Source organism: Maniola hyperantus, chromosome 9, assembly GCF_902806685.2.
Source record: "Maniola hyperantus chromosome 9, iAphHyp1.2, whole genome shotgun sequence".
Taxonomy (NCBI): domain Eukaryota; kingdom Metazoa; phylum Arthropoda; class Insecta; order Lepidoptera; family Nymphalidae; genus Maniola; species Maniola hyperantus.
This window is the reverse complement of record NC_048544.1, coordinates 2,178,986-2,196,336: the sequence shown is the minus strand read 5'-3', so window position 1 is coordinate 2,196,336 and position 17,351 is coordinate 2,178,986. Positions and strand designations below refer to the sequence as shown.

General features: G+C 37.1%; 1 protein-coding gene across 2 annotated transcripts; it reads left to right on the top strand.

Annotated features, from left to right (window-relative positions):
- The first annotated feature begins 3,497 nt into the window (after nt 1-3,497).
- On the top strand, nt 3,498-16,430 carry LOC117985183 (fatty acyl-CoA reductase 1-like). Of its 2 annotated transcripts, none has more exons than XR_011237139.1 (14): nt 3,498-3,662; nt 4,957-5,055; nt 7,269-7,399; nt 8,342-8,429; nt 8,810-8,882; nt 9,185-9,275; nt 9,512-9,657; nt 9,931-10,040; nt 11,844-11,927; nt 12,828-12,936; nt 14,121-14,260; nt 14,844-14,914; nt 15,311-15,568; nt 16,244-16,383. XR_011237139.1 is itself a non-coding variant. In XM_034971877.2 (14 exons), exons 2-14 carry the CDS (start codon nt 4,965-4,967, stop codon nt 16,350-16,352), a joined length of 1,539 nt encoding a protein of 512 aa, XP_034827768.2. In that variant the 5' UTR covers nt 3,499-3,662; nt 4,957-4,964; the 3' UTR covers nt 16,353-16,430. The 2 variants fall into 2 exon arrangements, 1 of the variants encoding a protein (XP_034827768.2); XM_034971877.2 differs by having other exon boundaries at nt 3,499-3,662; nt 14,121-14,298; nt 16,244-16,430.
- The last annotated feature ends 921 nt before the right edge of the window (nt 16,431-17,351 follow it).

Below are 17,351 nucleotides of genomic sequence, written 5' to 3'. Positions count from 1 at the left end.
ATGATTGATGTCTGCCAATCCGCATTGAGCCAGCGTTGCGTGTATGAATAGGTAAAATTATTACGCTTACTGATGGTCAAAATTTTAATTTGTAAGATATGATGTGGTGATAATTAATACGTTTTTTTTTATATTTTAGTAATACGTTTTCGGGGAGGAGGAAAATCCTCATGGATGCCTCCGGCATGCCCGACTCCACAATGGCCTGCGGACTAAAAACCTCCTCCCCCCCCTCCGCTCTATCTTTCAGGTAAAACCTTTGCATTGCATCTGAAAGATGGCTGTCTTTAGAGTTTAGGCGCTATCTTTTTTCTGCCTATCCTGTTCATCCGTGATTCTTCTTTTAAAATTATTAAAAGAAGATAATTAATTACGTACTTAAAACTAAAGCTACGAGGGTTCCAAACATATTAGGCTGGTGATGAGTCGATCGTGAGGATTTTTTGGATTGATACAGCTTTTCAATCAACTGGAGTAATGTAAGCCGACCTTATAAAAACTATAGCTAAGTAACCGAGTACAATGAACGATAATTATACCTATAATTGTATATTATTATAATTATACCTACTATTATTGTTTAATATTTTAAACTTATATTTTCAAAATGCATGAGAATTTAGTTGTTGAAATGTTTTACACTTTATAATCACGTCCCCATAACATGATGAACGTGTTAATAATTTTGTGTTCATAATTATTAATTCTAATTATTATATAGCAAGTGTATTCTATAGTGTCAGCAATAGTACCAATACTTGAAGGTAAAAGTGCATATTACGATATTGTCTGAGGAAGGACTCGCCTACATGCTCTACTGTCAAATAAATAAATAAAAATATTTTTTATTCAATTAAACTTTTACAAGTATGTAGGTACTTTTGTATCGTCAAATGCTAGCTAGATGCATTTGATGGTTCGGAATGCCTTTACTACCGAGAAGAACCAGCAAGAAACTCGGCGGTTGCTCTTTCATGTTGCTTGTCATGTAAAAAGTACAGTTTAATTGCGAGTCATTTTCCAGATTGTACGCTTAATACAAATAATATATTCCGTAAATACGGTATTTATCTCTAAACATATAAAAGGTAAAGTTTACTGACTGACTGATTGATCTATGAACGCACAAATCAAACTACTGGACGGATCAAGCTGAAATTTGGCATGAAGATAGCTATTATGACGTAGGCATCCGCTAAGAAAATATTTTTGAAAATTCATTCCTTAATGGGGTAAAACAAGGGTTTGTTTGTGTATTCCACGCGGACGAAGTCGTGGGTAATAGATAGGCTAGTCGTTTATGTATATCAAGAACATGAAAGGACCTAGAATAGAGCCTTGAGGAACACCCATTAGTGAGGCTGATCCGGATGACTTCACATCGTTAACACATACATGTTTATATCTGAAGTAATTACGTTCAGTTATTCAGAATTTATAAGGCTCTGGCAGACGGACGGATGGATAAGTGCAGGCGCTGATTCTGTTGTTTTTCGCTAAACTAAATTTAGAATATCTGCATCCTTTTCTTTTTAATACTGCTAAAAAAGGGCGGAACATGAATTTTACATTTTAAGACAAAATTTCAGTGCACGCTACTTTAAACGATACGCTCGCGACTGTGGCAGCTAAAGTCACGAGGTTTGACGGCTCTAAATTAAACTTAAAATTACTGTCAAACTATTATGTCTGGCCTTTTCACATAATATTAGTAAGAAGAGGATGCGAATGCTCTAAGTTGTGCTCACAATCAGTACATAGGCCCCGATTCTCTAGTCTCTCTCTAAACTAAATTTAGAGTATCTGCATCCTTTTCTTTTTACTAATGCTAAAAAAGGAACGGAACATGACTTTCACATTTAAAGACTCTAAATTTTAGTGCACAATCCAAATTTAAACAGTAGGTTCGCGAGTGCGTGCTAAAAACACTGGTTTTACCATCTAAAAATTAAATTTAGAAATGTCAAACTGCTTCTGTCCTTTTCATATTACAATAGTAAGAAGAGGGTGCGAATACTCTAAAATTAGGTTGTGCTTAGAATCGGTGCCAATACAAATTTAAACAGTAGGTTCGCGAGTGCGTGCTAAAATCACGGGTTTTACCATCTAAAAATTAAATTTAGAAATGTCAAACTGCTTCTGTCCTTTTTATATTACAATAGTAAGAAGAGGGTGCGAATACTCTAAAATTAGGTTGTGCTTAGAATCGGTGGGGCCGATTCTCTTGTACACAATCTCTAAACTAAACTAAATTAACAGGTCTAAATCTAGTGCTAACCTTTTCCGCAATCAACATTATGAAAGGGACAGCAATAGATTTAGACGTGTCATTTTAGTTCAAGTTTGTGTATAACGGAATTAGCCACAGACTGGTTATTATTAATACTTACCACATTAATTTGTAATCAACTAATCACATTTACCTACCGTTACAAATAAATGAACAAAAAGTTTTATTTTATTGATGGAAAACATTTAATATTACACAAAACCTCGTGTAAAGGTGCTGAGAACACTGTTTGTGTTTCTGCGCTGAACAGCCAGGCTGATCCTTTCCGCAATAAATGAAGTCATCCATAAAAAAGTTTTTTATGTAGTTCGTTAACCGAACACTGAAAAATATCCACCAGCTCATAGTCATTATGAAAATTTATGAAAAGCATCAATCCACGTGTACACACAATGTATTATTCGATGAGATGCTAAGTGAAATCAGTACCCTTATTATAAATGTGAAAGTGCGTTTGTTTGTTGGTTTCTTGGTTTGTCCTTCAATCACGGATTGACGACATTTTTGCATGGTTATAGATAAAGACCTGGAGAGTGACATATGCTACTTTTTGTCCCGGAAAATCAAAGAGTTCCCACGGGATTTTTTAAAAACACCTAATTCCACGCGGACGAAGTCGCGGGCATCAGCTAGTTAAGTATAAACTCAATACAATTTCTTCGATTTTATGTTTAAACTGATGTCCCTGATTATGACGTAGATTTAGGGTTTTAAAAGATGCAGTTTTTAGGGTTCCGCATGTTTTAACAAGGTTAGACGTTGGGGTCCCAAGGTGCTGGAATGGCGACCTTGCACCTGTCTGTCCATTCGTCTGTCGGTCCGTGTGTCATGTATGGCAAGAAAACGTATAAGGTACTTCCCATTGACCTACAATCATGAAATTTGGCAGGTAGGTAGGTAAGTCATATAGCACACTGCACAAGTAAAGGAAAAAATCCGAAAACCGTGAATTTGTAGTTATATCATTAAAAAAATTAAAATATATTTTCAATTTTCAAAGCACGATATGATACTTATATTATTATGAAAGGGCTTTTTCTGTACATTCTAAAACAGATTTTTATTTATTTTTATGCATAGTTTTTGATTTATCGTGCAAAATGTCGAAAAAAAATACCCGAGTACGGAACCCTCGGTGCGCGAGTCTGACTCGCACATGGCTGGTTTTTTTTTTGTATTACAATGTTGCACACCCTCAGTTTCGTCTAGTTGCGAGTTGAGTGTGCTACTGGCTTAATTATAATTATTCGAATTAAAGTGGATTCATAATAATTATTCCCTCTACTAAATAGGCAGTTCCGAACATTACCTTGAGTCGAACTCCCGTGTTTCTACCAAAAGTGATTTCTATTCATTCTGTGTCATTGAGAATGTAAGTTTCTTTTTTAATTTTTCGAATCCTCATCAGCCTGTGGACGTCCACCGTTGGACATAGGCAGTGGCGTGCACTACTTTTAAGCCAGAATAGGCATTAGTTAGGTAGGCCTGTTTACTGGCAGGTCATAATGAAAAATATGCATTGAGCTGTTACAACTGGGGTGCGCAGTGCATTTATGCCTCTATGACCTGCACGCTACTGGACATAGGCCTTCCCTAAAGAGCGCCACCACAGTCCACACCCGGTCCTCAGCCTTCTAATTTCTAATGACTTTGATGGCTTTCATTTAGCCACTTTAAACTAAAAATACACAGTTAGCGAATCATCCCGCAGAAAGATATCTATAATCTATCTTAAGAATATAAGATCTCTCTAAGATAATATCTATCTTACGTGACTTCACTCTATTAGCACGACTCTGCTCTGCTGATGTACGTTGCACCTAAGCTTATAAGTTCAGGCGATAGCTATCGAGAAAATCTGTCATCAGTACCCTTATTATAAATGCGAAAGTGTGTTTGTTTGTTGGTTTGTTGGTTTGTCCTTCAATCACGTCGCAACGGTGCAACGGATTGACGTGATTTTTTGCATGGGTATAGATAAAGACCTGGAGAGTGACATAGGCTACTTTTTATCCCGGAAAATCAAAGTGTTCCCACTGGATTAAAAAAAAACTAATTCCACGCGGACGAAGTCGCGGGCATCAGCTAGTTGACAGATAAATGTTCTCTCCCACAGGACACTGAAGCTTAAGAATAAGTTAAGCTCACCCGCATAGCCCCCGCGCTAACCTGGTGCGGGACAGCGCGGGCGATGTGTGGGTGTGCGGGGCGTCCCCCCGCCTCATACCCCAATTGCCATGTCGACCTGTCGCGTACTACTGTCACGTTTTTACTTACATTACTTACACAAGGTTTTTGATCTTGTAACAAAAATACGATCCCATGGATCCCATTAATAATTCATTCTAAGTTAATTTTTTTTTAAAAAGAATATTAGCCATGTTAAATGACTAATATTCCCCTTTCCTCTCCAACTAAGCGTCAGGCTTGTGCTAGGAGTAGGTACGACAATAGTGCAACGGGCGGGGTTTGAACCGTGCGTCGACCTTTCGGTTTTCAGTCCACTCCTTTACCGGTTGAGCTATTGAGGCTCTAAAATGACCTAAAGAATCACTAATTTTATTTACTTACGCAAAATTAACGCACTTCCTTACGCATGTAGGTAGTTGTACTTTGTATGTTTTAATTTTACATAATTCTATAGTTTTCCCACTTTAATTTTATAGCATACAAAATGACGTTTTTGGAAGACAGAGATTTGGAGGATGTTCCTACAATACCAGAATATTATAGTGGGAAGACTATTTTTATGACCGGTGGCACAGGTAAGTCTGATTAAGGGAATTATCTTTATGATTAATGCCACAGGTAAGTTTGTAAAAAGATGCTCTTTATGACAAAGGTAAGTTTCAATCAATCAATCAATCAGCCTGCTTGCATCCACTGCTGGACATAGACCTTCCCAAGAGCACGCCACCACACACGATCCTCCGCCTTCCTCATCCACGCACTTCCCACTACCTTCTTAAGGTCGTCAGTCCAGCGGGTTGGAAGTCGTCCCACACTGCGCTTGTTGATAAGGTAAGTTTGTTTAATTAAAATTATCATGTAATGAAAAATATCTAGCCCACAATTCACAAAACAAATTGCCTAGAAGTCAGACATTGGAAGATGTTCAGATTTTACCAGAATATTATAGAAGGAATACTATTTTTATGACCGGTGGCACAGGTCTGATTAAGGGAATATTATCTTTATGATTGATGCCACAGGTAAGTTTGCGAAAAGATGCTCTTTATGGCAAAGGTAAGTTTGTTTAATTCAAATTATGATCTTATAAAAATATCATAGCCCCCAAAATAAATTTCCTAGAAGTCAGATATTGGAAGATTTTCAGACTTTACCAGAATACTATAGAGGTAAGACTATTTTTATGCCCGGTGGCACAGGTAACAACATTTTTTTTAAAGAGTTCCTTCCCTTACAATACAATATATTATCTAAAATTGCCGAACCGGCAGGATTCTAGTATGCGTCTTCTGGGAGTCGCACCCGACGCCTTGACCGCTAGGCCACGGTTCGCTTTGCTGTCAGTGCCAAGTTCAGTGCCAGGGTCAAGGCGCCGGGCACGATTCCCAGAAGACGCAGGTTTAAATCTTGCCGGTCCCTCAATTTTTGTTATGTAAGTTTTAAAAAATATTTAAAAAGTTCCTTGAAGTGTACGTAGGTAAAAACCCCATCATATAAATTAGAAATAGAAACTCTTTATGACTGGTAACCTACATTGCGACAAGGCTATCTTGGCGCGTGGCGAAACTCGGAACTAACGCTGCCGTCAAGTGTCCCCTTTGTTCTTGTTTGAATATTCTAAGCCTTTGTTCTCCAACAGCGCCCCCCTGTCAATGTCACTCAAGTGCCAAGAGAGCCTTGTCGCACTGTTGATCAACACCAGTTGGGCGATTTCGTAAAACCTGCATCAATCATTACTAAAATATCAATTATTGTTGTGATTGGCTGAATTTATGCTATTCTTGTTGCAACAATGCATTATAGCCAATAGTAAGCGACGGTCAACCAATCAGAGGTGATTGCGATCGTGACATTGTAGCTGTCATTCTACCGCAATCACGCAGCTGGTTCTGGTTCTAAACACATAGAGGTACCTAATTATCCTTTGCGTACCTACAGTTGCCGTTTCTAATCATACACTTCTGCATTAATTACCTATTGTACTTTCGGGCTGCAACTCATTACGCAGGATGATAACCTAGCCAATGAATATTCAATGAATACAATTTACGAATATTAAAAAGGCTTTAATAGTCTGGCTGAGGTTAAAGGTTCAGTATTGCATATTTTGTTGACAACAGTCCATTGAATTTGAAACAATTAAATATTTTTGGTTTTACCCGACCACAAAACTTTATTATGCATATTTTATTAACCTGTGTAGTGAGTGACCATGGGATGTAGGAAGTCAGTACCCTCATTATAAATGCAAAAGTGTGTTTGTTTGTTGGTTTGTCCTTCAATCACGTTGCAACGGTGAAACGGATTGACGTGATTTTTTGCATGGATAATGGATATAGATAAATACCTGGAGAGTGACATAGGCTACTTTTTATCTCGGAAAATCAAAGAGTTCCCACGGGATGTTTAAAAAACCTAATTCGACGCGGACGAAGTCGCGGGCATCAGCTAGTAGCTAATAGTTCTTATGGGTGAATCATCGATCTATTTGGCTTTACAAGATTCAATTTCAAGATTTGGCTTTACAAGAGAGAGAAGGCTTCAGAAGATACACCACCAGTGTGACGCACAGCAGACACCTCAACACCTTGCCGCACGAACCACAATCGCAGCAACAACACATTTTTACTTTCTTTTTCGCTTATAAGGCCTGTTTATAAATAATGATGAGGTCTAGTTTGCCTAGAAGAGTTTATATTCAGTATTCACTCTTGCATTGAGAATACTGAAATTATTGTCCCCGTATGGTACGCAACCCCTCGTGATTTGACGGTTTTTTCTGTTGCAGGTTTCATGGGAAAAGTGTTGTTGGAAAAGCTACTTTACTCGTGCACAGATCTAGATAGAATATATTTATTGATGAGGGCCAAGAAGGGAGTGAAGCCTGAAAACAGACTGACAGCTCTTTATGCTTCTCCTGTAAGTTGAATAAAATTGGGTCATATTCAGTGGCGTGCAGGTCATAGAGGCATAAATGCACTGCTTACCCCAGTTGAATAGCTCAATGCATATTTTTCATAATGACCTGCCAGTAAACAGGCTCTTACTTAACTAGTGCCTACCCTGGCTTCAAACCCTGTGCACGCCACTGGTCATATTATTAACTGGAAGTAACCAGAACGCTAGAAAAAACTGGTGATAGTTCCTACTGATGATTGCTGATGTGATACCACAAAAAAAAGGCGATAAATAAATTTAAAATCCTATATTTTTAAAAGTTGACGATATGTTGCAAATAAAACATCTAATGATTTTAAGCTTATTTCGTGGTGTAACGACATATTTTAATGTAGATAACGGGTTATATACATTAAAATAAAACATCTGACTGACGCTAGAGGTCAACGAAAGTTGCGTAAGTAGGCCACTCGGAGTCAATGCCGCGTCGTAGGTGGTGCATCGCTATACATTGATGATTTAAAAAATACTAAATCACTAAAACTACAAAATGAGGCAAATGGTTATTGGTATTGGATTGTGTTTAGATAGTATAACAATAACGCTTAGTTTTTGCTAGCGTTCTGGGTACACCCTAAGTATAAGTATACGTTTTTAATATAAGTAGGTACCTATATGTGAATTCGGTAAACTGTGTGGCGTCACTGTAAGCATACTGAGGATATTTCCTAATAAATCAATAAAAAAGTTATCATTTTCGCATATATTTAGTTTAAATAGTAGTTAATTCATTAAAAGCATCTGTTTGAATTAAGGATGTTCAGGAGGCAGTCCTCATTTTTTTTTTCTTTTCTATATTTACATCTAAGTGCAAAATGAAGCTGCATGTCTCTCTTATAAGCAACTCTTGATTGTTGTTGATAGTAAATCACTTTATTATTAAGTACTTAATGAATTTTTCAGTGTTACGACCGTCTCCGCAAAGAACGCCCGGGGGCTTTCGAGTCCAAAGTGTTCTACTTAGCAGGCGACTGCAGTGAATTAGGATTAGGTAAGTGGATACATCTCTATAATTCTATGATATATTATACATAGCTTAATTGTTCCTACTTAGCTTCTTTTAAATACTTTCTTAGATCATTAAAAACATAAAACTTTTAAATACTTATTCTGCTATTCGGGGAATATAGAAAAGTGTTGTTTTTAGACTTTTTCAGGCAATTTTTTTAAATTTTCTCTCCATAAGAACCATCCTCGTACTTCAAGAAATATTATAAAAAAAGGATTAGTGAAATAGGTTCAGCTGTTCTCGAGATTTGCGCTTAGCAACAGATTCAGCGATTCATTTTTATATATAGAGATATTTGCGAGATATCCTTAATTATATCGATTTCTTTATCATTGATTCTATTTATATCTTCTTTATTTCAGGTTTGTCGGAGGAAGACCGAGCTCTGATTGTGAATCGCACAAACATTATCTTCCACGTTGCTGCTAGCGTAAGGTAAGGCGTTTACCTGTTACTATTTGACTAATCGGTGAAAAATTAACCGAACTTACCTGTGAGTAAAGTAATGACAAGCCAATGCTAGAGCATAAAATATTATTATCATTAAAGATAATTCAAACAGCTTCCTGAAGCACATTAATTATTTAAAAATAGTACTAAGACAAACAACAGAAAAAAGAATACTGGTATAGAAAATAAAGAGAAAATCTAGATGCATAATCTCCAGTTTCTAGACCTAGAGGTTTGAGCCTGATATTTCAGTCAGTCAAAACTTATTTGTTTCGTACTAATTTCAGATTTGATGATCCACTAAAAACTTCTGCTAAACTGAATCTCCAAAGTACCAGAGAAATGGTTGAATTAGCTAAAGACGTGCGTAATCTAGAAGTAAGTATTTATATTAATCTAAAAGGGTCTTGGTAGTAATAAAATGTAGTGATAATTTGTATAGAGATTTAATTTAATTTATTTTAGTTTCAATTTAATGTTGTTTTTTTAACTTTTAATTCAGATTTAATCATTAATTTTTTTTTGTTACAATTTTTTTTTTTTAGTTATATTAGGTACCTACTACTGTTTGACGTTACAGACCTCTCTCAGATCTTGTATGTATTATTTTTCAGTGTATGGTCCACGTATCGACATCGTACTCAAATACGAACCGTGATCCCATAGAAGAGATATTGTACCCCCCTTTGGCAGACTGGAGAGAGACTCTAGATATATGTGAGAACTTTGACGACCGAACTGTGAATATTTTGACACCCAAGTGAGTAGCAAGAACAAGAGGGACTTTGTCTAAACCTGCATCAATCATTATTACAATCACAATTGTTCTGATTGGCTGAATTTGTGTGATTCTTGTTGCAACAATGCATTGTGGCCAATAGTGAGCGAGCATTAACCAATCAGAGATGATTGCGATCGTGACATTGTAGCTGTCAAACAACCGCGGTAGGGGCACAGGTATAATACAGGTAGGTATAACATGTTAGGTGAAAATTTTAAAAATAAATGTTTTTCTTTCCTTTTGTTCCTTTAGATATCTCGGGGAGATGCCCAACACGTACGTATTCACCAAGCAGTTGGCGGAGCATGTGGTTTATGAACAGAAAGGAAAACTGCCTATAGTCATAATTAGGCCATCGGTTGGTAGGTTATTCATCCAGTATACCATTTATATATATTTTTCCTGTCATTTATCTGTAATCAGTCGGGGTCTAAATTTGGTATTGAAAAAAACCAGCCAAGGGCGAGTCAGGCTCGCGCAACGAGGGTTCCGTACAGTGCGCGCACGGGGTTTGAAACCAGGGTAGGCATTAGTTAGGTGAGAACCTGTTGACTGGCTGGTCATAATGAAAAATATGCATTGAGCATTACAACTGGGGTAAGCAGTGCATTTATGCCTTTATGACCTGCACGCCACTGTCCGTAGTACAGTCGTATTTTTTTGACATTTTGCACGATAATTCAAATACCATGATGCATAAAAATAAATAAAAATCTGTTTTAGAATACACAGATGAAGCCATTTCATATTATGATACCCCACTTGATATTATAGTTATATCTCACTTCGAAAATTGAAAATAATAATTTTTATTTCATGACCACAATTTAGTTTTTTTTGTGTGATGTAACCACAAATTCACGGTTTTCAGATTGTTCCCCTCATGTCTGCTATAAGACCTACCTACCTGCCTGCCAAATTTCATGATTCTAGGTCAACGGGAAGTACCCTGTAGGTTTCTTGACAGACCGACAGACAGACAGACAACAAAGTGATCCTATAAGGGTTCCGTTTTTCCTTTTGAGGTACGGAACCCTAAAAACAAGGGAGCCATTGACCATTGCTCCAACGTCCATCAGATATCGAGCACGTCAGCTCGTTTTAATCTTCTTACTCTTGGGACAGCTAGAAGTAAGTTGGCAAGGGGATTTGGATGCTTGGCTTTGCTTTTATTTTTATGATAGTCTCTTTAATTACGTTTCAAGAAAAGCAAGTGAATGAACCGTGGCCTAGCAGTTTGAGGCGCTCCTTGCGCGATACCGGGAGACGCACGCAGGTTCGAATCCTGCCAGTTCCGCAATTTTTTATATTAATTTAAAAACGAGCTGATGCCCGCGATTTCATCCGCGTGGACTTAGATTTTAAAAATCCCGTGGGAACTCTTTGATTTTCCGGGATAAAAAGTAGCCTATGTCGCTCTCCAGGTCTTTAACTATACCTATGCAAAAAATCACGTCGATCCGTTGCTCCGTTGCGACGTGATTGAAGGACAAACCAACAAACCAACAAACAATTAATACACTTTTGGATGTATAATAAGGGTAGTGATTATTGGGTTTCCTTGAATTGTAGGTAAAATAATATCATAAAAATTATAAATAAGTAATGGCACCGATTCCGTTGTCTTTCTCTAAACTAAATTTAGAGTATCTGCATCCTTTTCTTTTTAACAATGCTAACGGGGACAGAACATGAACTTTACATTTAAAGACTCTAAATTTTAGTGCACGCTACAAATTTAAACAGTAGGCTCGCTACTGTGCGCTAAAATCACAGGTTTTACAATCTAAAAATTAAATTTAAAACTGTCAAACTGCGTCTGTTCTTTTCATATTACATTAGTAAGAAGAGGATGCGAATACAACCCGCTTCAATCTTAAACTGCATGATCAGTGGCTGATTCCGTTGTACACAATCTCTAAACTAAACTAAAATGGCACGTTTAAATCTATTGCTATCACTTTCATAATTTAGCTCGCGGAAAAGGATAGCACTAGATTTAGACCTGTTAATTTAGTTTAGTTTAGAGATTGTGTACAAGAGAATCGGCCCCAAACCAACGGCTAAAATTGCAGTCGAGTGCTAACTTATTCCCCACCCCCACAGTCGCCTCTTGAAACTTTTTTCACCCTGTAAAGCCTAAATTTTTTTTTTTATTTTTTTAGTAATATCAAGCTACAGCGAACCAATGCCTGGTTGGATTGAAAACTTTAATGGACCAGTCGGCCTTATTGTCGCTAGTGGAAAAGGTAAGTTGCCATGTACCTACTTTCACGGAGATCTCATTCACGGAGACCTGAAATAAATTACCTAAGAGATTTAGAGAATTTTAACTCCAAATTCTATAGCAACATTCATAGACTTACAATGATCAACCCATCACCGGCTCACTACAGAGCACGGGTCTCCTTTCAGAGTGAGAAGGGTTTTGGCCATAGTCTACCACGCTGGCCATGTGCGGATTGGTAGACTTCACACACCTTTGAGAAAATTATGGAGAACTCTCAGGTGCAGGTTTCCTCACGATGTTTTCCTTCACCGTTAAAGCAAGTGATATTTAATTAATTAAAACGCACATAACTCCGAAAAGTTAGAGGTGCGTGCCCGGGATCGAACCCCCGACCTCCGTTTAGAAGGCGGACGTCCTAACCACTAGGCTATCACAGCTTTTTACAGTATAATAATTTAATAATATGACATATTAGCAACTATAGTCCGCGACATGTTGAGATGGCAATTGGGGTATGAGGCGGGGGGAAGCCCCGCACACCCACACGTCACTCGCGCTCGGCCGCACCGGGTTAGCGCGGGTGTGCGGGGGCTGTGTGGGTGTGCGGGGGCTGTGTGGGTGTGCGGGGGCTGTGTGGGTGTGCGGGGGCTGTGTGGGTGTGCGGGGCGTTCTCTCCCCGATTGCTACCTCGACATTACGCGGCCGAAAGTAATGTACATCGACCTTTAGAAGGTGATAGCAGATTTGTAGAGCACTATGTCTGTCGTTGAGACCGACAAAACGTCACACAGGTATGAGTGACAGAGACAACGCTCTACAAAGCCGAAATGTCATTCTAAAGGCCGACGTACATTAAGTACTTTCGGCCGCGTAATGTACAACGTTAGAGTAAGTCAAGTTATTCATGTTGTATTTTTAGGTATTCTTCGTTCTCTATATGCTGATCCTGATGTAACTGCTGATTATATACCAGTTGACGTGGCTATAAGAGGTTTCATAGCAGCATCATGGATTCGAGGGACCAAGAAGTAAGTAATTTGAAACTTTTCTTTACGGCGGTTACGCACTCATCCGATTTGAGTCCGTCCGCTTATGATGTAATATGTCGTAGACATCTATATATATAAAAGGAAAAGGTGACTGACTGACTGACTGACTGACTGAATGACTGACTGACTGACTGACTGATCTATCAACGCACAGCTCAAACTACTGGACGGATCGGGCTGAAATTTGGCATGCAGATAGCTATTATGACGTAGGCATCCGCTAAGAAACGATTTTTGAAAATTCAACTCCTAAGGGGGTTAAATAGGGGTTTGAAATTTTGTAGTCCACGCGGACGAAGTCGCGAGCATAAGCTAGTTTTTTATATCCGTATTTTCACGGGTTCGGATCGGTACCTATTTATTGACTGACGTCACTAAACGAACTTCAGGAAGCTGAGACAAACAACTAAGAACCATGGAGTGGGAAAACCCCATTAAGAGAGAATGCTGATATTGTGGGCTCTTCTCAGACCTGGGCGCGTTTGGAACTCTCGTAATTTTTAAGTTTATGTAATTGACTATCACCCACTACATCAGTATCTTTGATCCAACAATTGACAATAAAAAAATTAACATTAGTATAGTACCTTACCTACCTATTTTGAATAAATAATTCAACTTTGACTTTGATTTTGACTCAAGAGACCCTAAGTCCAGCTGTGGACATCTCTCAGTTGGGACTACATTCTACAACGACGGAGACGACTTATCTATTTCACCACAATACTGGTTTATAAAAATAAAAAATATTTTTTAATCTGAATGCAAAATTGTTAAGAAGTTTTCTGGTTTTTTTTTTAAAATTTTCCAATTAAAAATTTATAATACACTAGCTGCCCCGGTGAACTTCCTACCGCCTAACAGTCGAATCTTTTTCAGGCAATTTTTTAAATTTTTCTCTCCGTAAGAACCATCCTCGTACTTCAAGGAATATTATGAAAAAAGAATCAGCGAAATCGGTTCAGCTCTTCTCGAGATTTGCGATCAGCAACACATTCAGCGATTCATTTTTATATATAGAGATTATTTACCTGCAATTTTTTTTTGTGCACAAACTTAGAACGTGAAATTTATTTACAACATCTGTGGATTAGGTCTAGGGTCTAACACTCGTAAAATGTTTTTTATAAAAATCATGTTGAAATACTTCTTCATTTTTTCAGGCTTGAACCATTAGACGACATCCCTATCTACCACTGCTGTGCCAGCTCACTGAATCAAGTATCCTCGCATGAAATATTAAGCATTGGCAAACAAATAGTCACCTCGTATCCGTTAGATAACATGATGTGGACTATCGGTGGTACAATCACATCTTCTAAATTGATATATAATTTTAAGGTAATAGTAATGTCGAGAATAATAGTACCAAATAATAGGAATAACAATAAAATCTACTCCGGAAATGTGCTCATTTATTTTATCAAATTAAAAAAAAAAAAAAAAAAAAAAAAAAAAAAAAATCCAATTCAAATCATCCTAATCCTAACAATATTATTAATGTGAAAGTGTGGATGTTTGGATATTTGTTACTTAATCACGCAAAAACTACGGGACGGATTTACCTGAAATTTGGAATGGAGATAGATTATACCCTAGATTCCTTCTTTTTGAGGTACGGAACCCTAAAAATTAGTTGCTTATAATGGCTTTCAATTATGGTTTACCAACTTGAAGTGATTCAGATAATCAAAATCCCGCGGGAACTCAATAATTTTCCGGGATAAAAAGTAGCCTATGTGTTTCCAGGGTATAATCTATCTCCATTCTAAATTTCATTCAAATCCGTTCAGCCGTTTTAACGTGATTGAGTAACAAACATCCAAACTTCCACACTTTCACATTTATAATATTAGTAAGATTATTATTATAAACATTATTTTCAGGTACTATTGCTACATGTTCTACCGGCCATATTAATCGACACTTTATTGTGGATATTTGGAAAGAAAACAATGTGAGCACAATAATTATAGCATAATTTCTACATAGTATAAAATAAAGTCGCTTCCCGCTGTCTGTATGTATGTATGTATGTATGAACGCGTAGATCTTTTAAACTACGCAACGGATTTTAACGCGGTGTACACCAATAGAGTGAATCAAGAGAAAGGTTTATAGCTATAGTATAATATACTTATTTTATAGTTTAATTCTCAAAAAGTTAGAGATCCCTAGAGAAATTGAAGTAATGTGAATTAGGTCGGAAAAAAATCCTCTCATTTGAGAGTTTCCGAGGCAAATACACCTCAATGACACCACATTAGTATCTACATTGCACCCATGCGAAGCCGGGGCGGATCGCTAGTAAGTACCTAATTATAAATCTGACAAATCTTTTTTATATTTTTAGGGTGGTCAAAGTCCATCGACGAATATATTCAGCGAACTGCGCTTTGGAATACTATCTCACGCAGCAATGGACATTCGCCAACAAAAATTTCATTTATCTCCGTTCCAAGATAAAGGAAGAGGACGCGAAAGAGTTCTACTATGAAATCGAGGGTATCGACAGATATGATTTCTATAGACATTCTTGTTTAGGGGCTCGAAGATATTTATTGAAAGAAAAGGACGAAGACTTGCCAAAAGCTAGGGTTCATTACAAGAGGTAATACATATATATATTTTAATAGAGATAGCGAGCAAACGAGCAGGCAAAAATAAATAAAAATCTGTTTTAGAATGCACAGATGAAGTCCTTTCATTTATTATGACACCCCACTTGATATAGTTATCTCACTTCGAAAATTGAAAATACGACGTTCACAGTTCATGACCACAATCTAATTTTTTTTTGTGTGATCTAACCCTAAATTCACGGTTTCCAGATTTTCCCCCAAAGATCTACCTACCTGCCAAATTTCATGATTCTAGATCAACGGGAAGTACCCTGTAGGTTTCTTGACAGACAGACAGACAGACAACAAAGTGATCCTATAAGGGGTCCGTTTTCCTTTTAAGGTAATGAAATAATAATTAGTATTTTCCATTTTCTAAGTAAGATAACTATATTAAGTGGGGTATCATATGAAACCTGTGCATTCTAAAACAGGTTTTTATTTATTTTTATGTATCATAGTTTTTGAATTATCCTGCAAAATGTCGAAAAAATAAGACTGTAGTACGGAACCCTCATTGCGCGAGCCTGACTCGCACTTGGCCGGTTTTTTTTTTAATATACCGATGCACACCAACTTTTTCGAGGTTTCTAGACTGATTTGTAAATATATTTTTTTTACCTGACAGTAAGTATCTGTACTGCCTGTGTTTTATTTAATTTCAGAATCATGTTCTTGGACAAGGTGGTCAAATGTTTGTTCTACGGTTGCTTGCTTTGGTGGCTCATGCATAGTGATTTTGTTTGTAATATTATTGATAAAATATTGTATTAAAAATTTAAACATTTATTTTACTGATTGTACGTGTTGTAGCCCTTTGTTATCAACAAATTATTGAATTATATTATGCTAAAAGTATGATATTTGTTTTATTTTGTCTACATTAATGTAAAGGTATGATTCCGACCAATACATACAGCCAATATTAGCGATGTTAAATGACTAATATTCCCCTTTCCTCTCCAACTAAGCGTCAAGCTTGTGCTAGGAGAAGGTACGACCATAGTGCAACGGGCGGGGTTTGAACCGTCGGCCTTTCGGTTTTCAGTCCACTCCTTTACCGGTTGAGCTATTTAGGCTCTAAATCACTTGCTTTAGCGGTGAAGGAAAACATCGTGAGGAAACCGAAATATAAACCGATAAATGTGAAAGTGTGTTTATTTGTTGTTTTCACGGTCCATCCGTTTAACCGATTTGACTAAAAGGTACCTTATATCTATATCTAGGTATACCTTGCACCCCGGAAATGGACAAAGGCGCTGTTTTACTCCGGAAGATTAAAGAGTTCTTGCAGGATTTACAAAAAAAACCAAAACCAAACAAATTATGCAAATAAAGAATTATTCTATTCTATTCTTGAGTTTTTTACAATAGGTCAGTGATGGCACAATTATTTATTGATTAGTATGTATATATACATTCTTGTTTAAATTATTTTGACGCTCGCAATTCGACGGTTAACAAGTATTAAGCTAAGTTACATGGATTTCTTTTAAAATAAGATTCTACGCACCTATTTTTTTAGCTGACTTAAAAGAGAAACTGCTGAGTTTCTTATTAGCTGCTTTCATATTATGACGTATCATAAGAGACATTAGTTGTTCAGTAGGGCGATTTTGTAAAATCTGCATCAATCATAATTACAATCTCAATTGTTGTGATTGGCTGAATCTGTGCTATTCTTGTTGCAACAATGCATTGTAGCCAATAGTGAGCGAGCATCAACCAATCAGAGGTGATTGCGATCGTGACATTGTAGCTGTTATTCTCCCG